Source organism: Bufo bufo, chromosome 4 (assembly GCF_905171765.1).
Source record: "Bufo bufo chromosome 4, aBufBuf1.1, whole genome shotgun sequence".
Taxonomy (NCBI): Eukaryota; Metazoa; Chordata; class Amphibia; order Anura; family Bufonidae; genus Bufo; species Bufo bufo.
In genome coordinates, this window is record NC_053392.1 from 540,983,764 (window position 1) to 541,009,167 (window position 25,404).

At 48.5% G+C, this 25,404-nt stretch overlaps 1 protein-coding gene across 3 annotated transcripts in view; it reads right to left on the reverse strand.

The window, feature by feature from the left end:
* The window catches only part of ESF1 (ESF1 nucleolar pre-rRNA processing protein homolog), a 72,298-nt gene that overhangs the window by 37,196 nt on the left and 9,698 nt on the right, over nt 1-25,404 (reverse strand). For all 3 annotated transcript variants that reach the window (XM_040429973.1, XM_040429972.1, XM_040429974.1), the window contains exons 4-8: nt 25,219-25,332; nt 22,362-22,462; nt 18,149-18,301; nt 2,435-2,549; nt 2,017-2,155 (exon numbers count right to left, since the gene is read on the reverse strand). In XM_040429973.1, the coding sequence (XP_040285907.1) occupies nt 2,017-2,155; nt 2,435-2,549; nt 18,149-18,301; nt 22,362-22,462; nt 25,219-25,332 (622 nt within the window). The remainder of the gene's footprint in view (nt 1-2,016; nt 2,156-2,434; nt 2,550-18,148; nt 18,302-22,361; nt 22,463-25,218; nt 25,333-25,404) is intronic.

The window sequence follows — 25,404 nt, forward strand, 5'->3', positions numbered from 1 at the left end:
TTGCATTCACACCGACTTGCCTCCTCCTCGGCACCAGGGTGGTGGGCGTGGTTTCTCCCGGCCCGGCGCGCCCCGTGACCAGTCTCTGGTCATGTGATCCCTCACATGCTGTGCGGCGTCATTCCCTGGCGCCGCGCTCCACGGGCAGCGTCTGGCTGGAATGCACGCTCATCTCCTGCGTTCCACCGGACATGTGACATCCTGCTCACTGGGTCACGTGCCCGGAAGCAGCAAGGAAACCGGCGGCATTGGAGTATATTTAAAGACACAGAGTGGTGAGTACACTCTGCCGACAGCCTGCCCTCGGACTAACTATCCTGTGGCCTCATTTTTGTACTATGGCTGGCACCCACTGGTGCATCTATATTTACAGATACAATTTTTGATGCGGTCATGCCTTGTGTGTCTTAGCCCGACTGGCTACACACATCCTGTAGGCATTTGACCTATATCAATCCCCCATTGTTTTTGTACCATCCTTTCCTCCTTGGTCGCACAGGCCCCATCCATAGTCCTGTGTCCACCATTGATCTCCCCTGATGATTTTCTGTGACGAACTGAAACGTGACACGTAGGGAGCTTTTTTTAGGGACTACTAGGGAATCTGTCCCCACAGGGTCAGGTATCCGGACGGGGACGCTCCTTGCGGGGCAAGTTCCCCGTATAGATAGGTAGGGCATACTAGCCCCTGCCCCCCCATTCAGGGCTGTCTAGGGTTAACCACCCTGTCACCCACCCACCTTGAAGGGGCATATTCACCTATCCTCTCCAGTGTGAATCAACAAGTACTAAAGGACCGCTTCTACCACCTGTCCTCCTCATGAGACATCCTGAACTACAATCGGGTGAGAACGTTCCTTTTTACTTCCTCCTGGTCACACTGTGTATATTTGTACATTTTTGCCCGCTGGGCTGTCTTGTTATTTTTCGTTTGGTGTAGAGGCTCCTCCTCTGGTGTCTATTTTCATTTTAGACTGTATCACTATTAAATGTTAAGTTTTATCCCTCTGTCCTACGGGATTAGTATTTACGTGTATTCAATTACCCCTTAATTCCACATTTTTGTTCCCTGTACTGCCTACTTTTACCTCTGCTTAAAATAGGGTTGCTAGGCATGGTCCGTCCTTCTGTTGAAGGACGGAGGACGCAGAAGCAAGCAGCGTGCAAGGTCAGATTACTGACAGCCAGGGAAATGATTAAAGCCAGGTCCTCCCCAGCAGCTGATAACAGTGCCTGGGCTGTGTGCACTTCTCCCTGTCCCTGCGCTTGGCAGACGCTCCCTCACTCAGCAGAGCTGGAGAATTCAGAGTTGGAGCAGCGCAGACCAGGGAAGGGAGATCTGCCATCTGCTCAGTGTATAAATGAAAGCAACATGTGGTAAGAGGACCCCTTTGTGCTGAAGGAGATTAACCCTTTAGGGGGGAGGGCTCTGGTTACTGACACTTTTGGGGGGCTATTGTTACTGGCTAGTGCATGTGAGGAGCTCAATGCATTGTGGGTAGTGAGGGCAGGCGGGATTAGCCTCAGGGTGAGGGCAGTGGCGGCCATCTTAACTGAATAGTGAAATTGCAGTTTTATGCAGACTGGTTGCTAAGGGCTGAATTTTATTAAATATGGGATAAGTCAGTCTAATAGTAACTGATTCTGGAATATCATGTTATTAGTAACTACATATATGAAAATTGAAATTAGGGTCTAAATGTGACAGTTATCCTTTAATCTGTTGCCCACTGGTGCCAGATGTCCCATAATAATTAATAGTCGCGCACCTTTTAATAATTGTGGTGCAGCTCGAGGTATCAGTGTGCGAGAGCTGAAATCAACACTAACTAGGACCTGCCGTATACTGAAGGTATAATTACATGAGTTTTCATGTGTAATTTATAATAAATGTGCCAGACTGTCATTTTTTTTGTTTTTGAAAAGTGCAACGCACAGCACAAAACCCCCAAAATAGTTCAACATTTTTGCCAAAAAACTGGCATGGGGGCATGGCCACTGACTCCGTGGATGTACCTTGTTCAATCTCCTCTTCTTCTTCACTAGAGGATGCTAAATATGCCTGAAAATCCATGTCAAGAATTTCATTTTTTTTGAAGGGTCTATTCAAAGTTGTGACTCGCTCCTGATCAGTTTCATCCCAAGTCAACTCCACCTAAAAATAGAAGAACAGTTGTCAGACTGGTCAAAAAAGCCACGTCCACAAGTGGTTTAGGAATCGCTATTTTATCCCAACTATACTATAGTGAATAATGGTAGGTTAGGCTAATAAATTCAATCAAGACCAGAGATTAATTTAGAGAATATTCCACCTATGTATATCAAAGGTCTTATCCTAAAAAAGCTATGCATCCACACACGTACCACACACCATATAGGTGTATATAAAATACAAAGAAATCTTGTAAGTCCAAAGAGCCAAAACCAGACGCACCTTAGAAGTTACCATAGCTGCAGATGTGAAATATTTTGGTGTATAAGCAGAGAGGTCCACGTCCACAGCCGCATCTTTAGGCTCATCGTCAAACTGCACTTCATCAGGAATGAACCTGGGAAGAAAAACAGACTAAACCTAAATAAAGAACTGCCTGGTCAGTATTTCGGGATCACGTGCAGAGCATATAAAGAAAGCACAATTTGAAAAGACAAGGGCTGACATTGATCCAGCAACGGATTCTGAAACATTTCAGCTCTGAAGCTGGCTGATGTTAACTGCACTAACACTAAATCAGTGCTAGATATGTAATTGGGAATATACTTATAAAGTTGCTTAAAGGCTATGTACACCTTGGAAGGGGGGGGGACTTTTTATGATTGCATTTTACTAACTTTGGGCTAAAAATATATATTTTTTAATTGGTTTTTATTAAAAATGTTCAGCCATTTCCGAGATACAAGGGTTAACAAATCAGTCTGTTTGTAAGCTGTGACTTTCTGTTCTCTTTGAATTCCATTAACAGCTCATGTCTAGCTCTTATCCCTGATCTCTGATATCATATACACCCATTATTGCTCAACTTTTATCAAACTGATAAGAATATGGCTTTAAATAAGTGTTTATGAGGCCAGGAGATCAAAGATAAGAGCTACACATGAGACATCAGCCGACAGGACAGAAGACAAAACGTCACAACCTGCAAACAGACTGATATTTTAACCCTTGTAACTCAGAAACGGCTGGAGATTTTTAATAAAGACTAATTGAAAAATTATTTTTTTTTTCCCTCCCCCACGACAGCACCACTGAGATGGCTCCGCCTCCATGGACAAGAAACCTGTAGCATAAAGTGAGGTTTCCTGTCCCTGGAGCGGAAGACCTGTTGGCTTTTTTCCCTAGGGACCCATGACTAGGAAATCCTAGGAGAGCCTAGAGCAGTGGTTCTTAACCTGGGTTCGGTGAGTCAGTCTCGCGGGTTCGGCCGCCGGCCCTGGGGGGCCGCTTTGATAGGTGGCTGCCACAAGACAGGAAAATATTTATTTCCTGTTACTCAGACTCCTTTTGCGCCCGCTGCGGCTCATGATCAGATGAGCCGAGCGAGCGCAATGATTTTGCTTCCGCCAGCCGCCGGATGTGAGCGGCATATGACGACATGACGTCATATCCAGCGGCTGCGCGGCGGCGGATCTAGTGACTGCACAGCATGGTGGCGGCGGCGGCATCCTGTCCCTCCTGCACACAGACACCGGCATCACTGAGCTAAGCTGACCTGTTGTACTACAGGTAAGAGTAAAGGGGCTTGGAGGACCTATTGTGTATTGTATTTAAGGGGTCAGCATTGTATTGGAGGGGCCAGCAGTGTATTGGGGGGCTGGGAGGGTGGGGGTCAGCAGTGAATTAGGGGGGCTGGGAAGGGGGTCATCATTGTATTAGGGGGGCTGGGATTGTTTTGGGAGGGGGTCAGCAGTGTATTGAGGGACTGGGGGGGTCAGCAGTGTATTGGGGTGGCTGGGAGTCAGTAGTGTATTAGGAGGTTGGGAGGGGGGGTCAACAGTGTATTGGGGGTGGTGGTGAGGGGTCCGCAGTGTATTAGAGGGCAGGGGGTCAGCAGTATATTAGGGGCAGGGGGTCAACAGTGTTAATACTGCTATAATGTAGTCACAGTGTATTAGGGAAAGAGGGGGTGGTCAGCAGTGTATTAGGGAAAGAGGGGGTGTCCAGCAGTGTATTAGGGAAAGAGGGGGTGTCCAGCAGTGTATTAGGGAAAGAGGGGGTGGTCAGCAGTGTATTAGGAAAAAGGGGGTTAGCAGTGTATTGGGGGAAGGGGGTTTAGCAGTGTATTAGGAGAAGGGGGTTAGCAGTGTATTAGGCAAAGGAGGGATCATCAGTGTATTAGGGGAAGGGGGATCATCAGTGTATTAGATAGTGGGAGGGCAGAAGTGTATTATATAGTGGGGGGGTCAGCAGATAGTTGGGAGGGGGGTCAGCAGTGTATTAGATAGTGGGGAGGGCGGTCAGCAGTGTTTTAGATTAAAAGGAAGGGGGTCAGCAGTGCATTCGATAGGTGGAGGGAGGTCAGCATTTTATTAGATAGTGGAGATGGGGGGCAGCAGTGTATTAGATAGTGGAGAGGGGGGGGGCAGTAGTATATTAGGCGCAGTGACTTATGGGGCTGACATAGATTTTTTTTCCAGGGCTGCTTTGTATCCCCAGTCCGGCCCTGGAGGTCAAGACACACACCCGACTCGCCCCGCTTGTCCATCATTGGCTGCAGGTGATCACGCAACATCGCTTGGCCTATCCCTTCATACTAACTATGTCGAGCAAAAAAAGAAAGTGGTCGGACGAATATGTACAATATGGATTCACATGTATAACGGAACGTGATGGGAGTCAGCGTCCTAACTGTATGATTTGCAATGCCAAGTTGAGCAATTCTAGTCTAGCACCGGCAAAACTAAGAGAACACTTCCTTAAGCTGCATGGAGATGGAAAATACAAGAACACAACGCTCGCTGAATTCAAGGTGAGGAGAGCCAGATTCGATGAAAAGGCTAGTCTGCCTGTTCTCGGCTTTGTACCCATCAACAAACCGATCCTCATAGCATCGTACGAAGTTGCTTACCTGATCGCAAAGCAGGGCAAACCCCACACCATTGGTGAAACACTCATAAAACCAGCTGTGTTGAAGATGGCGAATATCATGCTGGGAAAAGCGGCTGAAGTTAAGTTATCCCAAATTCCTCTTTCAAATGACACCATCAGCGACAGAATAGAGGACATGAGCAAAGACATCTTGGCTCAAATAGTTGCAGATCTGATTTCAAGCCCGGCAAAATTCAGCCTTCAACTCGACGAGACCACAGACGTCTCCAATCTAAGCCAGCTTGCAGTATTCGTGCGCTATGTGAAAGACGACGTGCTAAAGGAAGAGTTTTTATTTTGTAAGCCTCTTACAACAACAACTAAGGCAGCCGATGTGAAGAAACTTGTGGATGACTTCTTCAAAGACAACAATCTTTCGTGGGATATGGTTTCTGCAGTTTGTTCGGATGGAGCTCCAGCCATGCTGGGAAGAAAGTCTGGTTTTGGTGCGCTAGTGAAAGCCGATGCACCACACATCATTGTTACGCATTGTATTCTGCATAGGCATGCATTGGCAACAAAAAACTTGCCTCCAAAACTGGCAGAAGTATTAAAAATTGTAGTGGATTGTGTGAACTATGTGCGAAATAGTGCTCTGAGGCACCGCATCTTCAGGGAGCTGTGTAAAGAAATGGGATCAGAATTTGAGGTACTTCTGTACCATTCCAACGTTCGGTGGTTATCCCGGGGACAGGTGTTGAATCGTGTTTTTGCCGTGCGTGTGAAATTAGCCCTGTTTTTGCAAGAGCACCAACATTGTCATGCAGATTGCTTCAAAGATTCTGAGTTCATTCTCATTTTAGCGTACATGACTGATATCTTTGCAGCTCTAAATCATCTCAATCAACAGATGCAGGGCGGTGGAGTCAACATCATCGAAGCGGAAGAAAACCTGAAGGCTTTTCAAAAAAAGCTACCGTTATGGAAACGACGAATAGAGAACGATAACTTCGCAAACTTTCCCCTGCTAGACGACTGTGTAAGTAAGATCGAAGATGTATCTGGAATCGGAGACATTTCTGTACCCACGGAACTGAAGCAAGCAATTGCCACGCACTTAGATGAGCTTGCAACGTCTCTTGATGGATACTTCCCTACAAGAGAGTCATATCCAGCATGGGTGAGACAGCCGTTCACATTTAGTGTTGAGACAACAGATGTCAATGATGAATACCTCGATGAAATCATTAAACTTCAGCAGAGCCAGGTTCAACAGCAACTCTTCAGAACAACAACGCTCTCAACGTTTTGGTGTCAACAAATGGTAACGTACCCTGTTATTGCTAAGAAAGCTCTGGAGTTTTTCATACCGTTTGTTACAACATATCTTTGCGAGCAATCCTTTTCAAGGATGCTGGACATAAAAACGAAGAAAAGCAACAGACTTTGTTGCGAAAATGACATGAGAGTGGCACTTGCCAAGGTAAAGCCGCGCATTTCTGACCTGGTCTCTGAAAGACAACAGCAGAAGTCACACTGATTTGCAGTAAATATTCATGATTATGTTTTTATTTTTGTGTGAAAATCATGTTTTAATGGTTTTGTTCTTTAATGGTTTTATTCACTTTGTGCACCTATGTATAAATATATACCTATGTTTTGAATTTGAAAAAATCATATTTAATTTTTCCAATTAAGGAGGGTTCGGTGAATGCGCATATGAAACTGGTGGGGTTCAGTACCTCCAACAAGGTTAAGAACCACTGGCCTAGAGGGTCATGTGGTCTTACCAGCCAAGGGCCAGGTGCCGGAGGTCCTTTTTACAGGGAGACAGGGGATGGTCCGGGCCGTTCCCTGAGCTTCATGGCTGGCAGCGCGAGTCCCTCAGAGGAGTGAGACAGCGGGGGTGGACAGCAGAACGCCGAGATGTCGGGCGGCTGTATGTAGGAACAACCCAGAGGGGTGAAGTTCCGGGCGCGCGCGCGGATGCTATGCGCTATTTGAAGTCGGCAGCAACAGCAGTATGCGTGCCGGGAGCCTAAGCAGGAAGTCGCAGGAGAGGTGACGTCAGAGAGGTGAAACGTGCGTTCCACAGGCCGGGTTCTGGTCATGTGACCGGAAATAAAAGCAGCTCGTGCAAAGTAATGAGCGCTGGCGTTTCCAGAGCTGGGAGCAGCAAGTAGTGCGATTGAATTACCTTGGGGCACTTTTTCACCACTAGCACTGATGAGAACCTGCATGTATGGTATGCCTGGCACGAGATTTGACTCCCAGGAAACATGTGGAACTCTCAGAGGAGAGGTGCTGTCCCCTGCTACATATGGATATATTTTTAACCCTCATATGCCCTCAAGAGTAAGAGGCAGCATGGAGGAGGATAAGAGGCCTGAAGAAATGGAAGCGGAGAAGCCGACTCCGGTATAGACGCTTCTGAAAGGGTAGGTACATTCGTTGGCATTGAAAAATACTGATATATGGTTGTGTATATTCTTTTTCCTTATATGGCGCCAAACAAGGTCATGGCGAAAAGGAAAAATTAAGAATGTGCCATATGTAGATGCCCCTTATCCTCCTACTCTAAGAAACTGTGCCAGCAGTGTATCGAAAAAACGCTGGCGGAGGAATCCCCAAATTTTATGAAAGACATTAGGGCCTTAATTAGATCCGAGGTAAAGGACCCCCTTAAATCGTCTAAGAAATGTAAGAGAATGGAGGAACAGGTGGAGTCAGAGGTGGAATCATCTGACGATAGTGAAGGCATGAATAAAGAGGAAGAGTCCGAGGATTAGTCTTCTTCAGAAGAGGACAGCGAGAAAAAGGAGACTTTTGTATTACTTACCAGTAAAGTCTCTTTCTCGCTCTTCCTTGGGGGACACAGGAAACCATGGGTATAGCTCTGCTCCCTAGGAGGCGTGACACTAAGTGAAAGCTGTAAGCCCCTCCTCCATCAGCTATACCCTTCAGCCTGGAGAAGAGACTGCCAGTTGCGTGTCCAAGTAGTGAAAGATAACCACCAACCGGAAAAAAGAACCGTCAAGCCCCAACGGGGGCAACCAAGCCGGAACCACAACTGTAACCCAAATGAAGGGCGGGTGCTGTGTCCCCCAAGGAAGAGCGAGAAAGAGACTTTACTGGTAAGTAATACAAAAGTCTCCTTTTCTCGCCCATATTCCTTGGGGGACACAGGAAACCATGGGACGTTCCAGAGCAGTCCCAGAAGGGAGGGACCAGAACAAACTAGACCAACACCGGAGGCATCAATCAACTGCCGCCTGCAACACCAGACGGCCTAAAGCAGCGTCAGCCGACGCATGAGTATGCACCCTGTAGAACTTGGTGAAGGTGTGCAAGGAGGACCAAGTGGCCGCCTTGCAAATCTGCTCCGTAGAAGCCCGATTCCTCTGAGCCCAGGAAGCCCCGACCGCTCTAGTGGAGTGAGCGGTAACACCGAGGGGCGGAACCTTGCCCTTGGCGAGATAAGCCTCAGTAACAGCCATCTTGACAAAACGGGCGATAGCAACTTTGGATGCCGCCATCCCTCTGCGCGACCCCTCCGGAACCACAAAGAGCGAGTCAGTACGCCTGAAAGAGCTGGTTACCTCCAGGTAAACCTTGAGCGCCCTGACAACGTCCAGGCGATGAAGCTCCCTCTCCCGGGGGTGGGAAGGGGAAGGACACAAAGAGGGGAGAACGATGTCCTCGTTCAGATGAAAGACGGAGACCACCTTAGGAAGGAAGGAAGGGACCGGACGAAGGACCACCTTGTCTTGGTGGAACACTAGGAAAGGTTCCAGACAGGAGAGTGCAGCCAATTCGGACACCCTCCGAAGAGAGGTGACGGCCACAAGGAAAATAACCTTGCAGGACAGAAGTCGCAAGGAAACCGTCCGCAGAGGCTCGAAAGGAGAAGCCTGGAGCGCTGAGAGAACCAGGTTCAGGTCCCAGGGCGGTACCGGAGGGCGGTACGGGGGAACCGCGTGAGCCACGCCCTGAAGGAAGGTCTTGACAGGACCAAGGGGGGCCAGTGGGCGCTGAAACAAAATGGACAGCGCAGACACCTGACCCTTCAAAGAACTAAGACCCAGACCTTGGGCAAGTCCGCTCTGCAGGAAGGACAAAACGGTGGGGAGAGAAAAGCGGAGCGGAGGAATCCCCAGATCGGCACAGAACCCCAAATAGGTCCTCCAGGTCCTATAATAGATCCTAGAAGAGGACGGCTTACGGGCGCGGATCATGGTGCGGACGACGTCCGCAGAAAAACCCCTACGTGTCAGGACGGTGGTCTCAACAACCACGCCGTCAAACGTAGGGACCTTAAACGCGGGTGGAAGATCGGTCCCTGAGAGAGAAGATCTTCCCTGGCGGGCAGCGGCCAGGGCGCGTCTGCCAGGAGCAGCATGAGGTCGGCATACCAAGACCGGCGGGGCCAGTCCGGAGCAACCAGAATCACCGAGACGCCTTCCGCCGCGATCTTCCGAAGGACCTTGGGCAGGAGTGGGATGGGAGGGAATATGTATGGACGCGCGAAGCCTCGCCAAGGAAGAACGAGGGCGTCGGCTCCGCAAGCTCCCGGATCCCTGGCCCTGGACAGATAGGCGGGGACCTTGTGATTGAACTTGGAGGCCATGAGGTCCACGTCCGGTATGCCCCAACGAAGGCAAATGGCCTCGAATACCTCCGGGTGAAGAGACCACTCGCCGGGGTCGACAGTGGTGCGACTGAGGAAGTCCGCCGCCCAATTGTCCACCCCTGGAATAAAAATTGCCGATAGGGCCGGGACGTGGGCTTCCGCCCAACGGAGAATGCTGGAGACCTCCCTCATTGCAGCAGCGCTGCGAGTGCCCCCCTGGTGGTTTATGTACGCCACAGCCGTGGCGTTGTCCGATTGTACACGAACTGGATGACCCTTCAACAGATGAGTCCAGTGTCGTAGAGACAGAAGGGCCGCTCTCAGTTCCAGGACATTGATCGAGAGTCTGGACTCCAATGGAGACCAAATGCCCTGGACGGATCGGGGAGGAAACACACCTCCCCAGCCCAAGAGACTGGCATCGGTTGTAACCACCAACCAGTTGAGTGGCAGAAAAGACCTGCCCAGAAGAGGGGACTGTAACCACCAGCGGAGAGATGACCCCACCGGAGGCGATAGATGGAAGGGATGATCCAGAGACTGCGGCGATTTGTCCCAGGAGGAGAGGATCGCCCGTTGGAGAGGGCGGGAGTGAAACTGCGCAAATGGGATCGCCTCGAAGCAGGCAACCATCTGCCCCAAGACCCGCATGCAGAAGCGGAAGTACGGTCGACGGTGGAGAAGGAGACCCCGAACCGCCCCACGGAGGATCAGACGTTTTTCCGAGGGAAGACGTACTTCCGCCGCTCCCGTGTCTAAAAGCATTCCCAGGAAGACCAGTTGTCTGGAGGGGGGAAGGGAGGACTTGGGGAAGTTGATGACCCAACCGAACCTCGTCAGAGTCTCTAGAGTGAGATCCACGCTGGCAACCGCTTGAGAAAAGGACGGAGCCTTGATGAGGATATCGTCCAAGTACGGTAGCAGAAAAACACCCCTGGAACGGAGTAAGGCCAAAACCGGGGCCAGGACCTTGGTGAACACCCGGGGGGCTGTTGCCAGCCCAAAGGGAAGGGCGACAAACTGGAAGTGGAGGTCCCCCACGGCGAATCGGAGGAAGCGATGGTGACACCGGGCTACCGGAACATGGAGGTAGGCATCCTGTATATCGATGGAAGACATGAAATCTCCCTGCTCCAGGGAAGCCACCGCGGAACGGAGGGACTCCATCCGAAAGCGTCGAAGGAGGAGAAAACGGTTGAGCTTTTTGAGGTCCAAAATGGGCCGCACCGAACCTCCCTTCTTGGGAACTACAAAGAGGTTCGAGTAGAACCCTTGGAACCTTTCCTCTAGAGGAACGGGGGTAATCACCCCCCTGTCCAGTAAGGCTTGAACGGCCGCGGAGAACGCAGCCGCGCGTTTCGGGTCCCGTGGCGGGCGGGAGCGAAAGAACCGATCTGGAGGGAAGGATGCAAATTCGATTTTGTATCCGGAGGACACAATTTCGAGGGCCCAGGCGTCGGAGACGTGAGCCAACCAGACGTCCCTGAAAAGGAGGAGCCGGCCCCCCACCCGGGTGGGTGGGGGCGCGCCTTCAGGCAGAGGATTGCTTTGCTGCGGGTGTGCGGGCAGCCTGCGGCTTGCGCCAGGAGGGCTGCGCCCGAAAAAACGGCTTCCTATGCTTGTCCTGGGGAGGAGCCGAAGCGGCAGCTGTGGTGGGAGCCCCAGAGGCCCTGCGGGAGGACCGAAAACGAGACGCACCAGGGCGTCCGCGGGGGGCGCCCCTGGCTTGGGGTTGAGGAAGATGGGTGCTTTTACCACCCGTGGCCTCCGAAATAAGTTCGTCTAGGCGGACCCCGAAAAGGCGGGAACCCGCAAACGGTAGCCCCGCCAAGGAACGTTTGGAGGCAGCGTCCGCTTTCCAAACCTTCAGCCAGAGCTCCCTCCTGACGGAAACTGCCAGGGCGGAGGAGCGTGCAATAAGGGCTCCCGCATCAAGGGAGGCCTCACAAACAAAATTCCCGGCCCGAATAATAAGCTGGGCCAAGGAACGTAGGTCCTGGATGGGGACGTCCGAGTCCAACTCCTGTTCCAGCTGCGCACCCCAAGCAGAGATTGCTTTCCCTGCCCAAGCAGAGGCAAAAACCGGTCTGAGAGCAGAACCGGAGGCAGCAAAAATGCCCTTGGAAAGGGTCTCCATGCGACGGTCCTCCGCTGACTGAAGAGAGGACCCGTCAGGAACAGGGATGGCCGTGTTCTTTGACAGCCGGGCCACAGGGGGGTCCACCTTGGGTGGGGAAGACCATGTGGCCACGACATCGGCTGGAAAGGGATAGCAAATGTCCAGCTTCTTGGGGTTGACAAAACGGGCGTCCGGGCGAGATATCCGAGATGAGTTGACCCATCGCTGAGGCTAGCTTGGACGGCAGGGCCGAGTCCATTTCCAAATCTGAAACCGCCAATTCACCTTCAGAGAGCGAATCCTTTGGAGAGGAGAGGCTCGTCTGGGTGCGCACGCGTGGCGGGGAGAGGGAGGCATCCGAGGAGGAGGCTCGCTCTACTCTAATACGCTTCTGAGAGTGCCTAGCTCGGGAGGGGTCACTAAGAGGGAGTGAACCCGCTGCAGCGGCAGAAGCAGTGGACCCGGAGGGCGCGACAATCAGTGAGGCGTCCTGCGGGGTAGGTGGCCTGTCTATTAGGCGGCCCACGACATGAGTGAGGCTTTCCACGGCCTGGGACAGGGATCTAGCCCAGTCAGGCGGGTCAGAGGCAGCAGGGAGCGACACAGCGGGCGACTGAGGCTGCGGTGGAGCCCGGCATGCAGTACAGTGCGGATCAGACTGCCCCCGGGGAAAGGGTTCCCTACAAGCCGTACAGGCATGGTACCAAGGCTTGGCGGCTGCAGAAGGGTCTGACATGGTGGAACAAGATGTTGCACTTGAAGTGGGAGACCCCAAAGAAAAGGAACGGGGATAACACCCAAGCGACAGTACTGTGGCACGGAGGGGGTTAAAAGTCCTACCAGACCCGGATGATGCAAGCGGCAGCGGTAAGGGGAACAGACTGAGGAGGCTGTGGAGGAGAGGCAGCAGCACCGGCTTCGGATCGCACTGCAGAGAGGATTCCACGCAGCACTGTGCGATGAACCCGGAAGTAGCGGAGCGCATGTAGGAAGCTCCGCCCCCCCTCTGCCGCTCTGAAGCAGAGCCGCGCGCGCGCGCGGCAAAATGATTTTAACCCCCCAAGTGAAGAAGTGCCGGCCATGAAATGGCGCCGTTCACACCATGTAAGCGGCCCCCGCCGCGCCTGCTTCAACCTGCGAATTGGCAGACGGTTTGCTTGCCTGCAGCCGTCCCCTGTAAGGCAGCGTCTCTGTGCCCAGATAAAACTCCCCTCCAACATTGCCCGGTAAGGGGGGGGGGGCTCGGGAGGGGTGGTGGGAATGGCTGTAGCAGTGTGCATGTAGCAGTGGCCATGGCCATGGGGACGTAGCAGCGGTGGGAGGGAGGGAAAAGGGGAGGCTGGAGCAGCCACTCTCACCATCCGCTGTCTTCACCCTCAATCCGTCCAGCAGGGTCGCCCCTTCAGCTCCTGGCACCGCAGTGGCAGGAAACCGGGGGAGGGACTTGGCGTGCGGGCGACCCTGAGCTGGCGGGACGCAGGGGAGCGAGGCTGCCCTGGTCCACCTTGTCTTCTGTGGGGGAGGCGGCAGTGCGGAATTACCGGCACTGGCGCAACTCAACCCCGGGAGAAACAGAGGGGTCTAATGCGCCTCTGTTGTCCCTGTAGGTAGAAAAAAATCGAATTAAAAACAACAAATAACGCAAAAATAAAAATCATAGGAAAACAACCCTGCATAAGCAGGGGGTGTCTTGCCTCCTTGGACACTAAGCAAAAACTGGCAGTCTCTTCTCCAGGCTGAAGGGTATAGCTGATGGAGGAGGGGCTTACAGCTTTCACTTAGTGTCACGCCTCCTAGGGAGCAGAGCTATACCCATGGTTTCCTGTGTCCCCCAAGGAATATGGGCGAGAAAAGTTCTTATTCCTAGTGGGTGACACTGACAAACTGCTCAAAACTATACGGGCCACCTTAGAAATAGAAGACGTTAAAAAGAGGATAAGTCGGTAGCAGACGCGGTTTTTGAGGGATTACGTGAAAGGAAAAGATAGATTCCCGTCTTAAAAATACATGGGAAGCATCCAGGGCTGTGGAGTCGGTAGATAAATGGTCCGACTCCTCAGTTTTTGGTAACTCCGACTCCTCTGTATTTAATATGCAAATGTATTTTATACTATAAAATACATTTGCATATTAAATACAGAGGAGTCGGAGTTACCAAAAACTGAGGAGTCGGACCATTTATCTACCGACTCCACAGCCCTGGAAGCATCTACCGCATCCTTTAGACCCAATATAGCGCCAACTGTTACTGCCAGATCTATGTCTATTTGGCTGGACAGACTGGAAGGGCAGATAAGAGATAAATGCCCTAGAGATCAGATTCTGGCCTCTTTGCCGACCTTACAAAAAGGCGGTCAGATTCTCAGCCAGGTCAGCCTCTATATCTAATTCTGCCCGTCAAGCCTTATGGCTCGAAAAAAAACTGGAGAGGGGGAGATATGGCTTCCAAGCAACAGCTATGTAGTATTCCCTGTCAGGGACAGTTTCTATTTGGCCCAGAACTAGATGCCCTTTTGGAGAAGGCAGTGGATAGGAAAAAGAAATCACCTCAGGAGTCCTCCTTCTCCCAGTTTAAAAGTTACAGACGTCCCTTTCGTAATCCCTCTAGATTTCAAGGGAAGAAGCAATCAGGGGATAAAGATCAATTCCCCAGATCCAGAGGTTCAGGGAGTAAGGGCTTCATGTTCAGAGGTTCTTCCTCCCAAAAAGATAAACTGTCCAGGCTGCAGGTGGGAGGAAGGCTAAAGTACTTTCTCTGTGCCTGGGAAAAAAAAAAAAAAAAAAAAAAAAAAAAAAAAAATCGCAGGAAGCTGGGTCAGAAACATTATTACAGAGGGGCTAAAATTAGAACTCAAAGGCAGTTATCCGCAGAGGTTTGTGATCACAAGAGCGTCTCCAGATTTGTCAAGAAAAGTAGACCTGTTAATAGGAAAAGAGTACTAATACCAGTACCAAAAACAGAGTGGGGGGAAGGGCTTCTACTCGACTCTTTTCCTGGTGAAAAAAACCGAATGGTTCCTTCCGCACAATTATAAATTTGAGACAGCTGAACAGGTCCTTGGTTGTGAAAAAATTCAAAATGGAGACCATAAAATCTGCAATTCACCTAGTCTTTCCAGGATGTTTCATGGTGGTGAAAGATTTGAAGGATGCGTATCTGCACATCCAGATACATCCCTTTTTCCAGAGATTCCTGCGGGTAGCAGTGGTAAGGGGCGAAGAAACCAGGCACTTCCAATTTCAGGCCATGCCCTCCGGGCATCCTGGCGGAAGTAGCCTCGTTTGTTCGCAAAGAGAACATTATCTTCCTACCCTACCTGGACGATTTCCTGATAATCGCAGATTCTATGAAGAAATGTCAGAATTCTATTCATCGTGTGATACATATTCTGGAAGGGCTAGGATGGATGTTAAATACGAAAAAAAAAATCCAGATTAGAGCCAGTACAAGTCAGATATTTCTAGGTCTACAGCTGGACTCTTTATGTCAGAGGACCTTCCTTCCTACAGAAAAGATAGAAATGGTTCGGAGAGAGATTCTGAGGACTCAGAAAAATCCACAGATGTCCATCCGAAAAGCAATGTCACTGTTGGGAAGGTTGACGGCCTGTATCCCAGCAGTCCAGTGGGCTCAATTTCGCTCAAGACAGCTTCAGGGAGAAATCTTGGAGGCGACAAGACTGGAAGGGATGACATTGTACTCCCAGATGAAGCTTTCCAGAAAAACTCTAATCTCCCTCAACTGGTGGTTGGAGGTAAAAAACTTAAACCAAGGTATCCCGTGGAGTTACCCAGACCCGGTGGTAATCACAACCGATGCCAGCCCATGGGGGTGGGGCGCTCATTTTCGGGACCAGATGAGGCAGGGAAACTGGACCTTAGCTCAGAAAAGTTTTTCCTCCAACAGGAAGGAACTAAGGGCAGTACTGTTAGCCTTGAGAGCAGCCCTCCCAGAAATACAGCAGAGTCACGTCAGAATTATGTCAGACAACAGGACAGTGGTGAAGAAAAACAAACGAACCAGCACCTCCATAATAAGTAAATATGAGAACGCAGGTGCACGCTACCTTGGCTGAAACACAATTGGATTAGTAGAACTACAGGTAACAGCACTCTGCTAGTCAATTGCACAAAGATATAAGCAAACACTGAAAAAATAACTGCCATACTTACTGCAAATAATTGATATAATTGATCAAAAATATGTCGAGCCCATCTACCAGGCGACAAGGTGGCTTCTATTTGCCTCTCCTGGGCTTACAGCCTACAATCTGGGCAAAGTAGCCCCCAGCTATATCCTACACATGCCTCTCCCAGGCTGTGAGCCTGCAATATGGGCAAAGTAGAATACAGCTGTACAGTCTATCTAATTAAAAGCACATGGTAAATGGGCTGGTGGTGCACGGTTCAAACTCACCACCAGGTGGCGCCATCCCCCCAGTGGCAGTGACAATAGGGAAGAAAAACAAAACGAACCAGCATCTACAGGACAGTGGTATCATACTTAAAACGTCAGGGAGGTACCAAATCCCGATCTTTGATGCGAGAGACAGAAATAATATTCACAGAAATACAGGAACAGGTGGTACATATTTCAGCCTTCCATATAAAAGGGAAAGAGAACGTTCAGGCCGACTTTTTAAGTCGTCACCGGTTAAGACAGGGGGAGTGGTCCTTAAACCCCTTAGTGTTTCGAAGATACAAATTGGTAATCTTAGTAGCCCTCACTTCAGCACAAAGGATTAGTGAGATTCAGGCCCTGTCCATTAATCCCCCGTTTATGGCGATACGTGAGGATAGGGTAGTGATGAAGCCGGACCCTTATTTTATCCCTAAAGTCCCTTCCAAGACAAACAGGTTACAGGAGATAGTTCTCCCAGTTTTCTTTCCAGAACCGAAGGATGAGGATGAGGAAAAATGGCACTCTCTGGATGTAAGAAGGTGTCTGATCCAGTACCTAGAAAGGACCAAGGACCGGAGAAAATCTTCATTGCTATTTGTCTTATATGCAGGGGCTAGGAAAGGTAATGCTGCCTCAAAGAGTTCTATCGCTAGATGGATCCGAGAGCTAATTTCGTTAGCGTACTCTTATTCTGGTTCTTCTCCTCCTCTATCCTTGAAGGCTCACTCCACTAGAGCGGTGTCTACTTCCTGGGCGGAGAGGTCCAGTGTATCGATCAGATCTGTAGAGCTGCCACTTGGGCCTCTCCCTCTACCTTCTATAGGCACTATAGGCTTCAGTTGGACTCGATCTCTGACCTCCTTTTTGGCAGAAAGGTGTTAGAAGCTGTTACCCACCCTTGAATTTCTATGTAATCTCTCTCAGTGGTGCTGTCGTGAGGGAGGGGAAAAATGATTATTACTAGTGTTGAGCAAACTTCTGTTTTTAGTTTGGCGTCTAAAGTTCGGCTTCCGGTTAGCGAAGAATCCCGATATGGATTCCGAATTCCGTTGTGGTCCGTGGTAGCGGAATCAATAATGGCCGATTATTGATTCCGCTACCACGGACTACAACGGAATTCGGAATCCATATCGGGATTCACCGCTAACGAGAAGCCGAACTTTAGACGCCGATCTTAAAACAGAAGTTCGCTCAACACTAATTATTACACTTACCGGTAATCGGATTTTCCTGACCCCACGACAGCACCCGTCTAATTTCCTCCCTAAGGTGATGGTGCTGTGTTGAGAGCACGTGGTGAAGTGCAAAAAACAAAAAAACAAATCTGTTATAACTTTGATTAACCCTCTCCTGCTCTGTACTCACTGAGGCGGGAGAGTGGCTCCACCTTTTTTATGCTACATGTTTCCGGTCCATGGAGGAGGAGCCATCTCTCAGTGGTGCTGTCGTGGGGTCAGGAAAATCCAATTACCGCTAAGTGTAATCATCATTTTTTTAGCCCAATATGAGTAAAATAAATGGGTCTGCACCCATTCTGCAAAAAAGCGGAACCGATGCGGACCCAGAACTACAGACGTGTGAATGGACCCCTAAAGGGGTTCTCCCATTTCGGGACTAAACTGGGCCAGTGATTGGCTGCAGCGGTCACATGTTGTAAACCTGACATCGCTACTGCAACCACTGCCGAGAGAATCGGAATCCTGGCTCACAATCTGCTAGGTAAGTGACTATTTATTCTTTAATGAAGGCACGTCCTATGTCTTCTCCTGGTTTCTTCTTGAATTTGGACAACCTGTGTAAGGTCTGGCACAGCAGTAACTGCCCTGAGTGCTCCCCAGGCGATGGTATCTGTGATATACTAGTGCATTACAGAGATGTAATACCACGCACAACCCCTGGACAGGTGTGCAGCCATGTTTTTCTATTTCCGTAAAACCATTTTAATGAGTATAATTCATTATCATTCCATTGTACCTTAGATCTACAAAAGAACAGCTGCTTTCGAACTCCAGCCCGTCACACTCCTCGTAGATTTTATTGGCGGTCTCTGGGGTGTCACACTCTACCACCGCAAAGTAGTACTTCAGACGTTTAAACTGGTATTCACGCAACCGCTCCTTGTTAAGTCTACGGGTGAGAAACGGAAAGGTTACACAGAACCTCAACCCCCACTACAGCACATCAATGTGTACGGTCTCTGGGCTTACAGCATCCATTTTACATCATGACAAATACAGTTAGGATCCCGAATTCCCCCTCCCAGTATGAACTAACTTCACTGTTTTAATTAGCTGAAACGGTGAAATAGAAAATGATGGGTGTATTATAGCTATTATTGTCACCAAGCAATATTCCACCAACTGCAAAGTAACAGCATGAGAAGCAGATACGATCTGGACTGCACTGAAGGTTTGTTCCTATAAGGCTAAATGCACACGACCGTATGTGTTTTGTGGTCCACAAATTGCGGATCCGCAAAAAAAAACAACGGATGATATCCGTATGCCACCTGTTTTTTTTTTTTTTGCGGATCATTGTAGCAATGCCTAAAACAGACAAGAATAGGGACATGTTCTATTTTTTTTGCGGGGCTACGGAACGGACATTCTGATGCGGACAACACACGGTGTGCTGTCCGCATTTTCTGCGGACCCATTGAAATAAATGGGTCTGCATCCTATCCGTAAAAAATAAATAAAACGGAACGGACACGGAAACAAACAACGTTCGTGTGCATGTAGCCTAAGGGTACTTTCACACTTGCATTGTTTGATTCCGGCAGGCAGTTCCGTTGCCTGAACTGCCTGCCCGATCAGTCAAAATGACTGAACTGAAGACATCCTGATGCATCCTGAACGGATTACTCTCCATTCAGAATGCATGGGGATAAAACTGATCAGTTCTTTTTCGGTATAGAGCCCCTGTGACGGAACTCTATGCCGGAAAAGAAAAACGATATTGTTAAAGTAGCCTAAGGCTCTTTAAAGATGCGTCCACAAGTAGTGAAAATTGGACAGAAAAAAAAAAAAATCTGTTGCAGAATCACTGTGCAATTGGCAGTAAAATGACTACGCAGTGTATTTAGGGTACTTTCACACTTGCGTTTTTCTTTTCCGGCATAGAGTTCCGTCACAGGGGCTCTATACCGGAAAAGAACTGATCAGGCATATCCCCATGCATTCTGAAAGGAGAGTAATCCGTTCAGGATGCATCAGGATGTCTTCAGTTCAGTCGTTTTGACTGATCAGGAAAAAGAGAAAACCGCAGCATGCTACGGTTTTATCTCTGGCGAAAAAAACTGAAGACTTGCCTGAGTGCCGGATCCGGCATTTTTTTTACAAAGGAATGTATTAGTGCCGGATCCGGCATTCAGAATACTGGAATGCCGGATCCGTCCTCCCGGTCTGCGCATGCGCAGACTGAAAAAAAAGGTGAAAAAAAATAAATGCCGGATCCGTTTTTGCCGGATGACACCGGAAAGACGGATCCGGCATTTCGAAGCATTTTTTCGACTGATCAGGCATTTTTAAGTCTGATCAGGATCCTGATCAGTCTTACTAATGCCATCAGTTGGCATACGTTTTGCCTGATCCGACAGGCAGTTCCGGCGACGGTACTGCTTGCCGGATCTCTCTGCCCCAAGTGTGAAAGTAGCTTTATAGGGCATCTGTCAGCAGATTTGTATCTATGACACTGGCTGACCAGTTACATGTGAGCTTGGCAGCTGAAGACATCTGTGTTGGTCCCATGTTCATATGTCTGCACTGCTGAGAGAAATTATGCTTTTTATATATGCAAATAAGGGCTCTAGGAGCAACGGGGGCGTTGTCATTACCCCTAGAGGCTCAGCTTTCTCTGCAACTGCCGCGCTCTCTGCACTTTGATTGACAGGGCCAGGTATTGTAAACATTATCACACCTGCCCAGCCCTGTCAATCCAAGTGCAGAAGGTGCACCAGTTGCAGAGAGAGCAGAGCCTCTAGGTGTAATGGTGACGCCCCTGTTGCTCCTAGAGGCTCATTTGCATATAGTAAAATATCATTTTCTCAGCAATGTGCACACATATGAACATGGGACCAACACAGATGTCTTCAGCTGCCAAGCGCACATGTAACAGGTCAGCCAGTGTCATAGGTACAAATCTGCTGACAGATGCCCTGCACCCCATGGCAATTTACATGTAGATTTTCCTTCACACTTTGCTGCCACTGTAATTTACTGTAGATTTTCAGCTTTGAATCCAGATGGAAACTCTGCAGCTGACATTTTCTTCAAATCCATGGCAAAAAATCCCTGTGCTACGTGCAGATTTCTGCCCTTTTAATTGCCATAGCATTCATGCAGAAGAATAGACGGACTGTGGAATCTCAAATGTGCAGTTTCCCATTTTCTTCTGCTAAATGTGGATGAGGTTTTGCAATAATATCAGTAAGATAGTCGGGGTATATTCTCTGTTACCACCCCCAAAGTGAACTTTTGGGTGAAAGAGGGGGGGTAACAGGCTCAGTGTGTGCAACAGCATGCAGAAGCTTATGGTCATTAAGGCATCCAACAAATTCCTTAAAGGGGTATTCTGGTTAGATTAAGTTATCCCATATCCACACATTTTCATCTGCCCCATAGATATTGAATGGATGAGCCGTACACATGTGTGACCACCATTCCATTCAAACTCCTCCTCACTGTGGATAGGGGATAACTATTAGATCGGTATGGGTCCTACCACTGGGACCCCCGCCGATCATGAGAATGGGGGACCCATACTGCTGGCAGTCCCCCTGAAATGAACAGAGTCGGACATGCGTGCGGCCGCTCCATTAATTTCTAAGGGAATTCCGGAGATAGCGATCGCTGTACTGGGCTATTCCTAAAACTCCAATAGAAATGAATGGAGCAGCCACACGCATGTGCGTCCAGCCTTGCCATTCACTTCAGGGGGGTTGCAGGGGTATGGGGCTTACGTTCTTTTAAACTGTGGGGGTCCCAGTGGCAGGACCCATACTTATCTAATAGCTATCCCCTATCCACAGTGAGGAGGCGTTTGAATGGAATAATGGTCATGCATGTGTACTGCTCATCCACCCAATGTCTATCGGGCAGAGGAAAACAGCAGAGGTGAATTGAAGAGGAACATGGAGGTCGCGGGCTAGGGACCCTCTTCTAGTAATGGGTGGGGTTCCACTATGGGACAACAATCTAACTTGTTGAATAGTCAGCCAGAAAAGCATAATGACAAACCAAATAAAAGTGTACACGCATAATATGTGCAAAATAAAGTTGAAAATTAAAGGGGTTATCCCATCATAATGATCACTGTTAAATCTGTTAATGATTTGACAGTGATCATTTTTGTAAATATATTTGATTAACCAATTCCCACCGTTTAGGAGAAAATTCATCCCCACTTACCTCATTGTTGTCATTCGGTCTCCCCTGGTTACGGCCACCGCTCTTCTCCGGAATCCAGGTGGCCGTGCTTGCGCAGAAGTCTCCTTCTTTTCTCCCGGCCAGGCCACTCGCTGTCCTGAACGCACACGCCGCCGCGCATGCGCGATGGTGACTTCTTCCTGGCCAGAATAGTACAGAGCCGTGAAAGTACACGCCGGCTCTGTACTATACTGGCCAGGAATGAGTCACCATGTCGCATGCGCGGCGGCGTGCGCATTCAGTCCAGCGCGCGGCCCAGCCGGGTGAAGACGTCAATCAAGATGAAGCCCTCCCCCAGCCAGAATCCAGGAAGTGAAAGGCGCGCTGGCAGCAGGTAAGTATGAAAATGCGAAGTGGGATAACCCCTTTAATTAAGATATGGATCCAGCTTCAAATAAAAGCAATTACTTTTATTCTTCCAAGCAGTAAAATCCAAGTATAACACAGTACACAAGCATCTACGCGTTTCAGATCATGGATTTAAGACCCATGTCATGAGTAAAGGTCCTAAATCCATGATCCGAAACGCGTAGACGTTGTTTGTGCAGTGTGTTATACCTGGATTTTACTGCTTGGAAGAAAAAAAGCTTGATCCATTTCTTCATTTTCAAGTTGTCTTGTATGCTTGGCCCAGGCATTTCCGTGCTTCCTAAGAGATTACAGCAGGTGAGCGCTGCTACTGCCATTTCTTAGACTGTACATAGTATACAGGGCTACATTGTTCTTTCAGCTCTACATGAAAACGTCTTCTTGACACTTACTTTTGTTCTTCTGATACATCTTCTGATATGTTCTTTAGTTCTGAAGGTCCATGAAGTTCTTCCTCCTTCAGTTTCTCCTTGCCAAACTCTGAGGGGTAAATCTAAGGATTCATATGGGACAGTGATTAAACCTGGTGACAAGGCCTCATGTACATGACTATGTATTTTGCATCTGTATGTGTTGCATCTGCATTTTTTACTTCAATGGGTCTGTGGTCTGCATTTTGCGGCCAAGTATAGGACATGTATCTTTTTGAGAAACGAACATACGAATGGGTAAAGCACACGCAGAACATACGTGTTCTTTCTGCATTCCTATGTCTGTTCTGCAAAAAGACAAAATATGTCTGCAAAATACAAACCAAGGACCCATTGAAGTCAGTGGATCTGCAAAAAAACATGCGCCGTACAGGGAGTAGGGACCACATCTGTATTTTTCAGATCCGCGGTTTGTGGACCTCAAAACGGACACTGTTGTGTGTATGACGTCTAACGCCTGCTCCCGGTGACCGCATGTGTTTCAGAGCGGCTCGCGGCGCAGGCACAGGTAAGGACTTACCTCTGCATCGCCGGACTTGGGAATAAAGATGGCAGATCGCATGTGTTCGTCGGCGAACACTGCGAACTGGCCATCACTGCACAGGATAAGTCATCAATATAATTTTCCTCATAACCCCTTTAAGAATAGTTGAAAGGGACACCACCACAGATGGATGGTTTTCTGGATGTAATTTATTGACGTCACTCTATGTATTCTACTTCCTGTCTTTGCTCTTTTACTTCCTCCTTTGTTTGGACGCTTGACTTTCTCAGTCAGACCATTCACGGCGGCCAGAGAGGGAAAGGGGATGAGTGACTCAATTAGAGCATCACACATTACACTGAAAAGTGCAGTGCTCTTCTGTGAGCGTCTATATCTAGGTCTATCAAGAGAACAATAGAGCTGCCATATTGCTGTCCCAATTCTACTAATCTACTATTTCACTAATGGATATTTTCCCTCACAGCAGCAGTAAACTGACAATAGGTTACCTGTCTATATAGGAGGTTTAACTCTCTGTGCTGACTGCTACAGAAGGACAGGTTTTTCTATTTTGTTTTTAAAGGCACAGTACTGTCGAAATTAAAAACAGCCAAGACTTCTTAAAAAAAAAAATTCTATAAAACTGGAGTTAAAAATACTCCTTTAAGTGTCCCTTTAACTGTGAAGCCTTACAGATAAAGGTGTTATCCCACAAAAAGTACTTGTTACCTATCCACAGGACTTGGACTTTGGTGTATTGCTCATGTCAATGCACTAGTGGACAGGACGCCCTGCTCTCTCTCATAGGCTTCTGTACTCAGTAGGGCAGCCAGAACTGTAGGATGTAGTGTGATTCTACCGCTACCAGAGACTGAAGCCCTGGAGAGAGCAGAACACAGACTGCAGCATGGACCACGGCCGGTCTGTGCCGCACAATAAATATTTTTCTACCTAACTTGAGATTACCCTTTAAAGGGGTTGTCTTACTGCAGTAAGTGGCATTTATCATGTAAAGAACATTAATACAAGGCACTTACTAATGTATTGTGATTGTCCATATTACCTCCTTTGCTGGCTGGATTCATATTTCCATCACATTATACACTGCTGGTTTCCATGGTTACAGACCATGGAAATGACCAGTGTATAAGGTGATGGAAAAATGAATCCAGCCAGCAAAGGAGGTAATATGGACAATCACAATACATTAGTAAGTGCCTTGTATTAACTTTCTCTACATTATAAATGCCACTTGCTGAAGTGAGAAAAAGAAAACCCTTTTAAGGACAAAGTGGCTGCAAATAGCCAAAGCATTAATAACGTATTTTTAGGTTTTTAGGGGGAAAAAATACTGGTGATCTCAATGTCCCTATATATTAGCTTCCTGGATCCGTGTGCAGGAGTGCCTGTCTAATGGACTTTACAGTGAAGGGTATTCCCATATGCATTGGAATACTAGCAGGCTGCAGAAAGAAATCTTTAGAAACTTTAATAAAAAAAATAAAAAATAACTACAAATATAATTTTAGGTCAAAATACATGCAATAAATCAAAAACTTAAGGGGGGATTTAGTAAAGCTTTTACGCCATTAATGTTGCGTTAAAAAGTCATAAATCACATTAGCAACTTTTTGAGCTTCTCAGCTCTTTTGTAAAGTGGCAAGAAAAGGGCAGCCTGCCGGACTTAGAAAAACGTGTGCCAGAAACTGGCGTAGTTTATAGCTCTATACCAGTGGCTGGTGTAGAGATGAGTTTCTGGAGCACGGACTGCCAGAGATGCGAATAATTCATAAAAAGGCATCTGCCTCCTGATAAATTAGGAGCATCTTACTCCAGTGCCAGTATGGGAACGCCAGTCTTGATAAACGTCTACCCATAGCCGTTACATCTACAATTTTCGAGTGGAGCGAAGCTTTAAAGGGGTTGTCGGGGCTTTTTAATATTGATGACCTATCCTCAGCTGTGTAAGGAGACGGCGCGCAGTGTGCGTGTGCCATCTCCCGTCTCTTCCTGTCCGCTGCTGCTGTCCCACAGACATACAGCGGTGAGCCTGACCGGCGGGGGTGCCGGGTGTCGGACCACCGCTGATCTGATATTGATGACCTATCCTGAGGATAGGTCATCAATATTAAAAAGCCCTGACAACCTCTTTAAGAGGCATTCACTCAAGGAGTAATATGTAAGCACAGCTTCAGTGTCCTTGAAAGGGAATGAGGGGAATGAATATGGTGAAACCAGTGACTTCAGGAAGATCAAATCTGTGAACTCTCCACAGACGACGGACATAGGTACACCGCCTCCGCCTCCTGAAATGCGTGTGTAGCAATGACTTACCTTTACAGAAAACACAATCCCGCCTTTAGGTCTAAAGGAGTTGAAGAGCGCCAGCAGGTCTTTAGCTTTCAGTCGATCCCAGTCCATGTTACAAACAGCCAATCGTCTGGTCACCTGAAAAGGAATATATACAATTCTGTAACCGCTCCAGGCCCAAGGTATTCTGGGTTTTCAGTACCAGACACA